The sequence below is a fragment of the Spea bombifrons genome, chromosome 2 (genome assembly GCF_027358695.1).
Source record: "Spea bombifrons isolate aSpeBom1 chromosome 2, aSpeBom1.2.pri, whole genome shotgun sequence".
NCBI classification, from domain to species: Eukaryota; Metazoa; Chordata; class Amphibia; order Anura; family Pelobatidae; genus Spea; species Spea bombifrons.
The window spans coordinates 25,959,702-25,973,650 of record NC_071088.1 but is presented as its reverse complement, the minus strand read 5'-3'; the positions used below and the strand labels follow the sequence as shown (position 1 = coordinate 25,973,650).

Sequence of the window (13,949 nt, the reverse complement as noted above, 5' to 3'; positions counted from 1 at the left end):
AACATTTTGCATGTCAGTGTGGACAGAGTTCCCTACCAGTGTGTAAGTGTCAGAGTCACTGTATATATAATGTTCAGTGCATAAAGCGTATATACAGAGGTCATATGTTTCTGTAACAGGGTTCATGTATAGCCCTGAATGTATCACGGTCAGTATATATATATGTATGTACAGTGATAATGCGTTTGTGTGTGTATCAGTGTATGTACTGGCAGTCCCACTGCTGACATAGAGAGCCACCAATATATGGATATATTATTGACTAAGTTAATGGTTTGCTTTTTAGTCACACTGTTTGGAGTATTATGTCTCTTAAATCCTATGATCTACAGCGATACACAACAAAATATGATTTTAGTGAAAAGGTTGCAATAGTAGAAAGATTCAGTCAGCAGGAGTTTTCAATGAATTGGTGTCGTTATCCATCCTCTTTCTTAACTTTGCACCACAATCATTGTTTATACATAACCCTATAGAATATAGACGCACTCCTCCTCATGGCTACCAGACTTTTTGAGTTGATCATTATCAGAGTGGCAAGTAATGTTTTTACCGCCACCCTGGGTAAGTAAGTATAGTGTAACTGTCCAATGTTTTGCCCCAAGAGTGATCTGCTCTGTTATTGTTGAGTAGACCTTGATGTCCTCCTTCTGCCTTCTGCCGATGGGGACCATAAAGCACAAAAAATTGAAGGGAACTAAAACAAAGGGTTTTACAAAGTGCTAGAGGAAGGTATGATATTAGATGAAAAAACTGCATAGAACTCAAATGCATAACTTATCACTATAATACAATATTTATTTTGATGTTATTGTCTGGAATATTCCACAACTACATATATAAATAATAGTAATATTTCTCCAAATGTAATCCAGGAGACCATAGTTCTTATTTTCAATCTTCGAGGCACATATGTAAAGCCTACGGCTAATATTCCTCATTTTGTGAACCACTTGAGAGGTGAGTAAGATCAGGTTTATCTTCCAGCCGAGTGCGCAGTTGTTCCTGAATCTTTTTTGCTCTTTCCAACATGTTCTTGTACATTTCCAGTTGGTGTTCCTTTTCATCATTCACCACTTTCTGATGTTGCAAAAAGTTGGACAGCATTCCAATCAGCTGCTTCCTGTCATCGACTTCCGCTGCCAGTCTACCATAGCCTTCTGCCAGCAGTTTGGAGGCATCTCGTACAAGTGTGGAATGCTTACGGCAATACTCCAGATCACCAGGTTTGCCCAAATAAGACAAATCTTGCACCTCTCTAGGTATGAAGGATATCTCTTGGTGCACAGCTGCATCTCTGGAGGCTGCACTCTCAACTTCTTGTATAACACGCAGAAGATTATTGGCCGTTGAAGGTGCTTTTGCTGGTTTATATTTTGCTGGAATTGCATCATCATCACCACCTCCTTTCACCTCACTATACAAACGCTTCTTTGGCTTCTTTTCACCATAAAGTATTATCTTCAGCTGCTCCAAAATCACACGGTTATACACAGCCTTATCTTCCCAGACAGAAAGAAATTTGCCTAGGTGTTTCTTACCGGTGCCATCTAACTCCGGTACAGCATGTTTAAAGGCATCCACAATGACACGGGCAAACTCTTCAGTGTATTCTGGTCCTTTTCTTGTGCTGCTTTGGATAACCTCATGTGCCAAGTACAGAAAAATCAGCTTCCTACTTGCCTCTGCCTTACGCAGCTCTCTGTGCCACACAGAAACGATGACCTGAGAATGCTTCCTGTAGTGGATGAGCCAGTAGGACAGGGTATGAACGCTTGTCCTGTTGTATGTCAGCTCTGAGAGCTTCTTCTCAAAAGACTCTGTTGAGAATGTAGCCATACTAACTGAAGCAAATTAGTCCAAACTATGCAATCATTACTGGCGAACCCAGGTTGGTCCCTCAGTGCAGTCTGCTGGACAACAGTGACACTTAGAGCCACTACCTGCTAAATGGAATGTTTGCTACAATGCAGCAACTGTCTACATCACAAGTAGCGTGCTTAAGCCATGGATGTTGTAAACATGATATTTAGCTTATATGTTAGTTACACTAGTTTTCCATTAATTCAAATTCTCTCATATATGGATTGAAGACAATTATATATAAATCACAGGGATTTGTCTTTCTTACAAATAAAATGTTTAACACAAATTTTATTTCTGTTTAAAAACATTGTTAAAAACATCATTTACATGATTTATAATGAGCTTACTTTCCTCACTTATCCCACTATAATAACATGACCCATTGCATTTGGTATCAAGCTTATTTTTATCTTTATTTGATTCTGGACTTTTTTTCCCCCCTTTCCTCGGTCACTATTTCCTTAGATCATCCCTCTTTCTCTTGGTTATGGGTCTATATTGTTTTAAAATGACTGATACATATACTTCTTCTTATTTTATTTTACACTCACACATCCTCCTCATAAATAAACTGTCTGTGTGATTGATTAATGACATCTGAACTCTACTAACAAGTGCCAGATAGTTTTCTTATATGTTATTTTGGAACAAATGTGTTTATCACAATTTGAATACTAATTTGATCATGGTATAATTGCCGTATTGGCTCGATTATAGGCCGCACCCTTAATGTTTGGTGCTATTTTAAGGAAAATATTTTAAGAGAAAAAAATCACGAGTGGAATGGTAAAACAGTATTTTATGTAACGAACAGAAGTACATGTATTTTATCATTTTTGGTATCTATTATGCAACTAGACAGCATAGGTTATACACAAACAAAAATTTGGAAAGCCAATAACAATTTTAAGGTACTCCTCCTTAATTTATAATGCACCTTACTTATAGATATGCCCCTCTGCCCCCCAGATACACCACTCTGCCCCCCCGGATATGTTTTATAACCACTGAAATGCCCCTCTGCCCCACAGATATGCCACTCTGTCCTTTAGATATGCTTTATAACCCCTGACATGCCACTCTGCCCCCTATATATGCTTTATAACATCTGATATGCCACTCTGCCCCCAGATATGCTTTATAACACCCAATATGCCACTTTGCCTTATGATGTGCTTTATGCCACCCTGATATGTTTCTCTGCCCCCCACCCCCAGGCTTAACAATGCATCCCCAGACTCCATGGTGTCTAGCGGGGCAGTCGGTGGACATCTGCGCAATGTGCGTAGACAACCTCTGCTGCTTCTCGACACTTCTGCCAGGGCTTCTATGCTGACGCTCAGTCAAAAAAGCCACGGCGGAAGGGCCGGCAGCAGCGCATATCACACATATGCGTCGTGCGCTCAGACAGCCTCCTCTGCTGCTGGCCGGTAGTTTCGCCGGGGCTTCATTGACGGCGCACCGGAAGGTCATGTCTTGCCGGCGCTCCCTAATAGAAGCCCGACGGAAGTGCCGGCAGCAGTGCCATGTAACTATGTAACTAGTAACTATGTAGCAGTGGGGGTTGTCTACATCGCACAGGTGCCCACCGGCTGCCAGAGAGGAGGATACTGGTCCCCTGAGCGGTGCGGCTGCAGCAGTTCTGAATGATAAACAAAAGAAAAATTATATATACTTTTCTTCAATGCATCACCATACCTCTGTGTTTGACCCAGAAATTGAGTGAACCACCGCTTCCCCGGGTTCAAAACCCGAATCCTTCAGGTCTTGACACGCTCTGCTGCCTGCCCATTTCCCCTTAAAATGGAGTGTTTCCCATGATGTCAGCGCGAACGCCCACTGACATCAGCTGGAATGTCCCGGACTTCAGCTGGAACGCCCATTGATTTCACGGGACCGCCCGCTGACGTCAGTGTGCAGCCCTGGCCGCGTCCCGCAAGGGAAGTCTCCGGGTAGCCGAAGCTAAGAAGTTGGCAGGTATGACCATCACTGTTATTCAAATTGTTATTCAAATTTTGGGAGTCTTCTTATAATCGAGCAAATACAGTATTTATATGGTTAAAAGTTCCTTACTGATAAAATTAATAGAAAAACAGAAAATAGATATTTACCTTACCTACTGGATAAACAAAAAAAACCCACCGTACATGGGGAGGAATAAAGCAACTATGTTAGAAGCATCTCGAGAGGAAGAAAGAAAATGGGGGTAGCGATACTGACTAGAAAAAATATAAACTTTACCAAGTTATAACATTTAGAAGATCCAAATGCTAGATTTCAGTTCTTTTTTTGTAAAAAAGAAAATGAATTATTTACTATAGCAAATTTATATGCCCCAAATATAGGGTGACCACATTTTATTTCTGCCATTCAGGGACACGGGATTACACACACAGGTATATATATAAATATATATACGTTAGACAAGCAATTTTAACTACATAATATGTACTTATCTCTTTGAAGTAAAGACCGTGATTCAAATTTGGTTTCAAAATGATAACAGCTGAAGAGGCAGTTAGTTTTCATATATTAACCCCTTAAGGACAATGGGCCCTAAACCCATTGAAAACAATGCATTTTGAGCCCGTACATGTACAGGTTTTGTCATTAAGGGGTTAATATTAGCATACCTCCGCTCCCCGCCCATTTTTTCCTTTAAATGGGGATGTTTCAAGCTGCCGTCAGCAGGACCGCCCAGACTGCCCACCGATATCAGCGAGACCGCCCACCAAAGCCAGTGTGCAGTCCTGGCCGCATCCTGCAAGGGAAAGCTCCGGGTAGCCGGAGCCGAGAAGTTCCCAGGTATGAATATTAGCCCCTGCTGACAACATATACATATATATATATGTAATTATTAGACCCTGCGGGATTAAAAAGCAGTCCCGCGCAGGGCTCTACTCCAAAACCACATCATACTACGTTTTTATACAGATATACTTGATGACCAGCAAGAAAACAGTTATTGATATATACAGTAAAGTCATGCGTTGGGTTACACAGCCTTCTTTAAGGCTCTACTGAACAAATGCTAGACCATACTGCTAGACTATACTGGCCAAATGGACAAGGTTTTGGACCATAATGAAGGTACCTAGAAGTGACCATCCTTCCAAAATCTCAAAGCATAAGGCATATAATTACCTGGTTGATCAAAAAGAGTCCTAAAAGCATTCAGGGATCTGCAAGCCTCTCTTTTATCAGCAGAGATGTATGACTACATCATCAGAACAACATTAGACAAACACAGGATTACTGACAGTAGCATTACAGAAACCACTACATGCTAAGAAGCACTTTATGCTCAGCTAGTGTCATATGGGCATATGGGTCAAAATTGAACTATTTGCATGACATAGAACCTATTCTGTCTGGCATAAAGCAAATGCTACATTTCACATTAAAAACCCAATGGTCAAGCATAGCGATGGCGGTGTCTTGCTTTGGTGATGCTATTCTGCATAAGGACCAGGAATCAAATGGGTTTTCTTCAATCAGGGCCAGTCCAGCTTGGACTGAAACACTTACGGAGGCAGGTACGCAGTGGGGTCATGTAATTAGATATATGCGGGAAGAGCTCCAGACAAGGTAAGGGTGTCGGGGGTGTGATACATTGAGAATGTGTAAGTGTGTGTGTTGTTGGGGGGACATGGCTTTCCCTACCCCCTGGACTACAAGATCCCTGTCCTCATCTGTATACATTAAGGGGCATATGGTGCCTTGAGTGTCTCTTTAAAGCTGGCACAACCAAGTTTTGAGACTATAGGACTAGTACTCTTTCAAACAGGTTGATTAAGTATTTTACAGATGTCACCCCCTTGACCCTCCTTGAGACGTTCAGGTACGCCCATAAAAGGTGGAAAGAGTACCTTTAGGACGTACTTCATGATACCTTTACGCTGCAGCAGAGTCATATTCCTGCCGCTGTAGCCTGGAGCTTCCTCTGTCAGCAGAATCCAGCAGACAGGCACAGACCAAGTTGAAGGGAAAGTTACATGAGATTAGATTTACTTTCAGTATCTAGAAATAGTCTCACAGTTTCTAAACACAGTTTGTATTTAATCCAGCATCATCCGTTTTAGGATGTAAAAATAAGTATTTGCTACTGACTGGGCCGAGCACGTCAGAGCAGGTAGCTTTGGGAACGCTTCTTTGTTTTATTAGTTATATGGTCCTCCTGAGTGTTATGACCCAGACATTCTAATGGATACTGCAATGGAGTAAATGTTAATATCTTTTGTGTAGGTGTAAGAGTTTTTAACAAAAATACAATTCTTAATTCTCATTACATAAAACATTAACCCCTTCATGACAAAGCCCATACACGTACGGGCTCACAATGCATTGTTTTTAATAGGTTTAAGGACAACCCAATGTCTTTAAGGGGAGCATTGGGAGAAATCCCACCACTTGCTCTTTGTAAGCAAAAATAGATATTATACTTTTAAGTGGAAAATATATCAGATGAAGATGCAAGTAATTGTAATGGGCCATTTTTAGAACATAATTTAGTGGGGTGGCATGCATAGTATGATGGTTGGAGCAGTCAGGGACATCGCGTGCAAAGAAGTTTGCTAAAGGGTGTGACCTTGCAATTTTGATGATGTGACCTTACAGTTGAGTTGATGCTGGTTTTTGAAGCTATAACATTTTGATTTCTGTCATCGGCTTCAAAGGCATTTGCATAATCACATTATATGGCTCAAGGTCTTTTTTCTGTAATGGCATGGAGTCTGCTATTTGGTTTATACAAAATGAGACTACAGACAGTAAAAAAAAAAATCAACAATATCATCTACACTGTTCATACTACAATATACTACAATATACTGCCTAATTGCTTACATTGCCTTTGTTGGAAAGAAGTTAAATAAATAAGGATAAGGATCTAGCTGCCTAAAGAAATACTTGACTCTGTTTTTACAGAGGAAGTTCTAGTGGAGTGACCTCGATAAGAAAGGAGAAACAATAAGACATGTAAGGCATGCATACTTACAGAGGAAGAAGTTCTACTTGAAGTCTTCAAAGTATGGAGTCCATGGGACCCGAGAGGATACTCCAAAAGTTATTAAGAGAGCTTCAGAGTGTCTTGTCAAAACCGCTAGGAGACTTATTTTACAGAGGAAGTTCTAGTGAAGGGACCTCGATTAGAAAGGAGAAACAATAAGACATGTAAGGCATGCAATAGTGGGAGGGATGTGGGTGGGTAGTGGGAGGGATGTGGGTGGATACTGGGTAGTGGGAGGGATGTGGGTGGGTAGTGGGAGGGATGTGGGTGGATACTGGGTAGTGGGAGGGATGTGGGTGGGTAGTAGGAGGGATGTGGGTGGGTAGTGGGAGGGATATGGGTGGATACTGGGTAATGGGAGGGATGTGGGTGGGTAGTGGGAGGGATGTGGGTGGACCAAACACTGATCAGGAGAAACTGACCCCGGAGACTCAGCAAGGCATGGCTTCACCCAGAGAGTTCCCCAGTATGTATATTAGAAAGATACAACATTTATTAGGAAATGTCAGACACAAACATATTTATATACTGTATTATGTTTCCTCCATAGTCATGGACGTTATAATTGTCTAAATGGCTGTTTGGATGTCTTATTTTTGTTATTCTAGTAAATACATTGAAATTGATGAAATAGTTAAGGTTAAGTAGACACACAAACAGGGGGAAATAGATCTGATTTATATGTGGACATCAACTCCTGCTCTTCTGCTGGAGTCTAATCCTATGTGGCTTTCTGGAAGATGGTCTGAGGGCAGAGGAGGCCTGCGGTCTGATGATGCAGGTGCAGATGGATTGACAGTATCCAGAAGGAAATTTACATTAGAGATTGACAGAGTGCCTCCCTCTGTCTGTCAGCCTTCACTGACCCGTCTCCAGTGTGCGAGATCTGGAGGTCAACATGGTCATCAACAGCAAACATCGCCAACATTCCTAGAAGCTACAGGAGACAGTGTTGCCATGGCTGTAATGCAAATTGTAATGCAGATTTCAAAATAGAAACTCAGCTTTGCTACCCCGTATAACACAACAATCTGTTTTATATTAAGAGAAAATTGAAAGTGTTTTTTTTTCATGACTTTTTAAACTATTAGGCATTTTGTTTTAGATTCCCATTTGATATAACCATGAATAATGAAATAATAAATATTGTTTTGGCAAATTGATTGACCTAAGGGGTGGTCTGTAGCTTTTTATTCCATGTCAAAATGTAGCATTGTGGCAAGCTGAATCTCATTAAAAGGGACAGTTTGAAGTAGCCAATCAGTTGCAGGAAAGGGCTTTATTAAAATTAGGCACACCAGGACTGAAACTGGCATCATGAAAGGTCAATTAGATGTACCATTATACCCATACTTAATTATACCTCAAAAAGTACTAGTCCTATAACCCATACATTTCTCATTTAAGATGTTATAGCAGCAAAAATGGCATAATCTTTAAAGTTTCCATGTTATGAGATTGATTTAGAATAAACAAATAATGTTATATTTGGAGGAAACAAGATAACAAATAATAATAGTTTGAGGTTTTGGATGACTTTTTAATTAATGTTACAACGAGGTTCAAAAGTTTGGGGTCACTTAGATATTTGCTTGTTTTTGAAAGAAAAGCACATTTTGTCCATTAAAATAACATGGAATGAAAAAAAAAACCGTGTAGACATTGTTAATGTTGTAAACGTCTATTGTAGCTGATTTGTAATGGAACATCTTCATAGGCCCGTTCTCGGCAACCATCACTCCTGTGTTCCAGTGGCACATTGCGTTAAATGAACATTGAAAAAGCTAATCGATCATAAGATAAGCCTTTTGTTAGCGCAGATAGAAATTTCTTTGTTTTCTATGAAAACAGCTAAGTGACCCCAAATTGAACGGTAATGTATATGAAGGTTATTTATTGAATGTACCGCTGCATTGGAGCCTACCATGCAATCCCTAATGATTAACTATTTCCAAGAGCTTTCACGGGAATCTAGCCATGTATGCTATATTTGTTTTATCTAAAGTATTTAAAGGGATATGTAACATATTTCCAGTAAGGGCTTGTATCAATTGGCTAGTTCATGGCAATATATTGATATGGCTTAATACTCTTACATTTAATGTATAGCTAGAAATGACTTGGGAAGCTCCATAGCTGTTTTAGTCTTTAAATGGGTTTGGTGTCACCGGGCAAAGTGTAATAATTTGTTACATTATATATTGACCTTTGTATTTTTTTTATGAAACTGAAATAAGTGTCATTTTGTTTAAATAAACTACTTTTAACTAAAGTTTTCCAACCGACTATATACTATTTCTACCGTTAACAAAATCTTGATTTAACTTTAAAAGATTTAAACTAGAACAATTTACACCCCATGTGTCCATAGACACTAAAGTAAGTGTATGCGTAGAGTTTAGGCATGAGTGAGTGGATCTAATTTTCAGCTACTCTTAGCTGTACCCTTAGTAATGTCGTGGCAGGTGGATCCAGTAGTCTATAAAGCCCATTTCCTCAGTGTTCTTTGCTCTTCTTTAGTCTTAGTTCCACTATTTTCCACCAATGGTAATCTTCCTCTCATTCACCAGCCTCATTCTGAGCTTTATCCTGTGTAGAAACATGGTCGGCCTTACCATATAGGTAAAATTAAGCAGTTGCATTGGGTATCGAGCCATCAAGGGACACTTCCGTGAGGTTCTTTTTTCCTATGTTAGTAACATTGGCAGGAGGAACTTAGAAACCTTATGGCTGGCTGTAACTAGAAATGCCAAAAAAAAATATCATTTTTTTTGCTCTTTTGATTAATGCACGCTTACTTCACGTTCATACCACATGTGTTTAGTTTCAACTGAACCCAATTTCTTTTTTGAAGGTTTTAAGAGAATAAAAAACAAAAACAATGATCTTTACGTAGAATGCATCTTTAAAACTAGGATCGCAAAAAGGTGTATAATTCTGATTTTATAGCCTAAGAAAATAATAATCTCCAATAAAAGTATTGGGATAAGTGCTGGCTGCGGGCTCTAATCTCATTAAGTGTAACATAAGAAACCTTTTAAAATCCAAACCTATAGAGTTTACATTAACAATTTTGTTGCTTTCGCCATTAAGCTTTATTCAGACAAAATGTTTAAAAACGTCAGAATACATAAAAAAATGGATTACATCACTACGAAGCCGTAGAAGTATATTTCTTTTTTTTTCTGTACAAGAAAGGCACAATCACGAAAATAATGTACTTTCTTTTTGCATCTTTGCTTCTTATCCAAATAGTGTAAAAGCCCTTCTAATAAAGGGCGGCCATTTGAAGGTAGACAGTATAAAAAGTGTACTCTCTCAATCCACGCACATAAATGAGCAAACTCAGTGAATACATGCAGTAAAGTACTTAAGCCATAACAGTCAAAATGTACAGAATCAATGCTCACTCGGCTATGGTTGTTTTTTTGTTTGCTTTTTTAACAGTAATTATCACTGTATTTGTATTATTGTATGTAATAAGCAAAAATAATAACATTTCGTTCATGTATAACAGCAATAATGATTCATCAGGTTTTTTTTTTTACAGTTATTAGTCTTCTACACTGCCAGAAGCCGTATTGTGTAAGTGTATAATAACTAAGCAAAAGTACTGGTAAGTGGTGCCTACACAGGTTATATGGAATCAGCTGGTCTATTGTTGTTCCTCAATAAACAGAGGTTTAGTCCGTGCACAAGAGGACTGATGAGCCCTGGTTTGGTTGACTGCAAGCAATTTAAGGGAAAGCTCATTTACAGCCATCTGTGCTGTAAATTAAGAGTAAAGGGTGGAGGACGTGATTGGCATCATTTACGCATTTGAGGCAAATGAAATGTTGACCTGGCTATGGATCTACACAGCTGCGCCACTCTATGGCAACTTTGAACTAGGTTGTTTGCACGGTTTCCATCAAAGAATCCAAATTAATCTCCAATTAAAATAATAACACAAAAAAGAGTAGGACATTTTCAGTAAAAAAAATTAAAATAAAATGAATAGAATAACTTTTCAGTTTCCAGTTAAGAAATTAATTCTGGTGCGTTTTTTTTTTGCAATGACCCATGTACGCTATGTTTTTTAATTTGCCCTCCAATAAAAAGCTTTATTACATATGTGATCTTGGAGAGGATGGACCGAGGTGTGGTGGCCAGGAGACTCTTCATATAAAGACAGAATCCTGAACACCATCGCTATGAGACAACACCTACGTATAAAAAGAAAAATGGACTTTATATTAATACTCACTTGGAATGTTTTTCTCTAGTAGGGGAGCTCTCTAGATTCCATGATATTTTAGAGAATTAATGTTGGAAACCCACAGCATTTTGAAAGCTAGACGTGTAAACATTCAAGTAAGCTACACTTCTTTTTTATATTACTTATTAAATGTATTTTTTTGGTTAAAGTATTTTTATGATGAGTGAACATCTCCTTTTTTATGTATTTTCTGGAGAGGTTATACTGGTCCTCACACTATTCATGAAGTGGATTTCTATAGTGAAAAGGATAGCGCAGGATTACTATTGCCCCATGAAAGAATGGGCAGTATTTTGGGGACAGCGGGTGGTCTTGTGCAGCTTGTGGGCCAAGCAGACACTGTTAAAAAAACATTAAAGATTGGCAAAGCTTAACTAGCACACATTAACACTCAAAAAACTATGATGTATAGGCCGAAAACCCGGCAAGTGATCTTAAATATACCCCACAAGGAATAAAATGTGGTCTAACGTAAATGCTGCATTTTGTAATATATTAGATGTACATAGCAATACACAGAGTTGCATTTAATAAATAGACCGGTGGCCCCACGTTCTTCATGATGCTACCACAGTTCCCGTACATCATCTCCCCTTGCTAGGCTGTCCTGTCTTTGCACCACACCGGGGTAACTGCAATTATGTCAGATACAAGCCGGGGGCCACAAGGCAGCTGTCCCTTTTCCACATTTTAAAGATGGCCAAGCACTACATCAAGAAAAACATAATGAAAATGTCCCCAGATGTAGGAAATGTTAACTATAATATAAAACTAAAATTTACTGTGATTTTTCACCCTCAAAGCAGGCTGCACATCGTTTTTCTTTCACTTTCAAGATTCAATTTGTCAGCTATGGGCCACTGAATATAATCAGCTATTTCTACTCACTATAGTAGACACAGGCATACATTCAACAAGACCCTGGAATATAAAACATATTTTATAATATATGTTTGCAATACTTACTGTATCAGTAAATATTTTGAATGTGCGGTTTCCAATTTCAATGCCCCCGTAAGAGATTTTTGAAAGAATACTATACATTTATAAAATTGTTAGGACAATACACGAAGAACAATAGATGATTATTATCCTTAGGCCAAAGAATTGGATGAAAGAGTAAAAGGAAACAAGTTGAAGGCTCATACAGAGACAAAGTATTTATATTAATCATCCTGGAGTAATCACCCAGGAGGTGAGACACATTCAGCTTGGCTCCTGTGATAAATAATTTTTTGACAATATCCTACACTCATACAATCAAAGATCCCATGCTGTACTTTAGGAAGAATCTAGTTGACTCTGTGTCTGAGTACTGTTGCCCCAAAGTCCACTTCCAATTTGTTCTTCTTGACTTTCTGCTGACCCATCTTGATTTTCAAGGTCACTAAGCTGACCCTCTCCAAACTCAAGAATAGTAGGCAAATTCCCCTGTTTGGGACAGCGCCTTTTGAGGCTAACCAGAAAAGGTTGTGGTAAGGAGAAGATGTCAACATTATTGCCAAGGTCAATCCAAGTAATGCAGGGAAATTTCTTGAGATCCTTCAAAGCTTCAGTTATTTCCCTCAAGATTGCTTTTGTCAGACGGTTTCCATTCAGGGCCAAATTTGATAGGTGAGGGAGAGCGCTGAGGACAGGCATTAGGTAGAGAAACATTTCATCTGTGAGTTCAGTAAAACAGAGTTCCACATTTTCCAAATGTTCTGAATTGTGCTGGAGGTAAACGGTTACGCGTTCTAGGTCTTTCATAGTAAGAGAAATTGCAGACAGGTCTAAAGTTCCATTGTGGGGCTTTCCTGCCAGAATAGCTTTTAGACTGCAAGCAAAAAAAAAGAGAATCAGTTAAACTCACAAGCCTAACATTTTCACAGGAATCTTAGTTCAAACAGTGTATACTGTATCATTGTATCACAGTTTAGAAAATATATTATATATATATATATATATATATATATACTGTATATATTTACAGACAAAAAAATGTTCTCCATCATTTAACTGTACTGCAATATATATCTAAACACATTTTGTTGCCTTTTAAAATAAATGAATGATTCACGTAGCTATATAAGACCTATAAACTATCTCTAGTTTATATAGAACAGATTTTATATAGAGAAATGTTGTAGCCCCCAAATGCAACCCAAATCTTTCATCTTCTGATGTCATCTTTTTGTCTAGGCGCTCAAAAATGTTTGGTGGGAATGAGTGCATCACTGTGTTGTATAGCCCCCAAAATCTATAACAATAATGTATAGAAAAAAGAGACAAGTTTCTGAATCAAACAGAATATTTTTTTCTTCTTCAAAATAACCCCTTAAGGACAATGGGCGGTCCCTAAACCCATTGAAAACAATGCATTTTCAGCCCGTACATGTACGGGCTTTGTCATTAAGGGGTTAATTACATAAACAAGTTAATTACATAAATAAGTCAAAAACAAAATGTTAAAAAATGTTAAAGCTCCACCCATAGCCACACCCACAAAACCAAAAGCATCTTTCTTTGGCCATTTCAAATGTTGGAAAATATGAATTAATAGAAAACTCAAAAACTGAAATGGTGCACTAACCCACACCTTACACGCTTGCAATTATGTAAATAAATCAAGCAGTCCTGAGAAACCAAAAATAATGTTTAGCGGTGACGCCAATATACACAGGGGTGTAACTAAAAATTTCATAAAGGCAATAAGAAACTAGGATTCTATAGGGGCAACACTTGCAAAATACAAACAAAAAGTATAGAAACATTTACATCCAAAGTAACAGGGAAAGTATACGATGTTAACTATATAAAGAAAAACTATTTTCCTAA

At 38.5% G+C, this 13,949-nt stretch overlaps 2 protein-coding genes across 2 annotated transcripts in view; both read right to left on the bottom strand.

Annotated features, from left to right (window-relative positions):
* Positions 1-802: 802 nt before the first annotated feature.
* On the bottom strand, positions 803-1,839 carry LOC128474631 (regulation of nuclear pre-mRNA domain-containing protein 1A-like). The gene has a single exon (XM_053456999.1). The coding sequence runs from the start codon at positions 1,837-1,839 to the stop codon at positions 928-930; it is 912 nt and encodes a 303-aa protein (XP_053312974.1). The 3' UTR covers positions 803-927.
* A 10,135-nt stretch (positions 1,840-11,974) lies between these two features.
* LRRC75A (leucine rich repeat containing 75A) overlaps positions 11,975-13,949 on the bottom strand; it is a 102,760-nt gene continuing 100,785 nt past the window's right edge. Inside the window, exon 4 of the mRNA XM_053457221.1 lies at positions 11,975-12,948. Within this exon, the coding sequence (XP_053313196.1) occupies positions 12,414-12,948 (535 nt within the window). The 3' untranslated portion in view covers positions 11,975-12,413. The remainder of the gene's footprint in view (positions 12,949-13,949) is intronic.

Coding starts and splice junctions, on each gene's coding strand:
- LOC128474631 (XM_053456999.1), bottom strand. CDS start 1,839: ATGGCTACATTCTCAACAGAGTCTTTTGAGAAGAAGCTCTCAGAGCTG.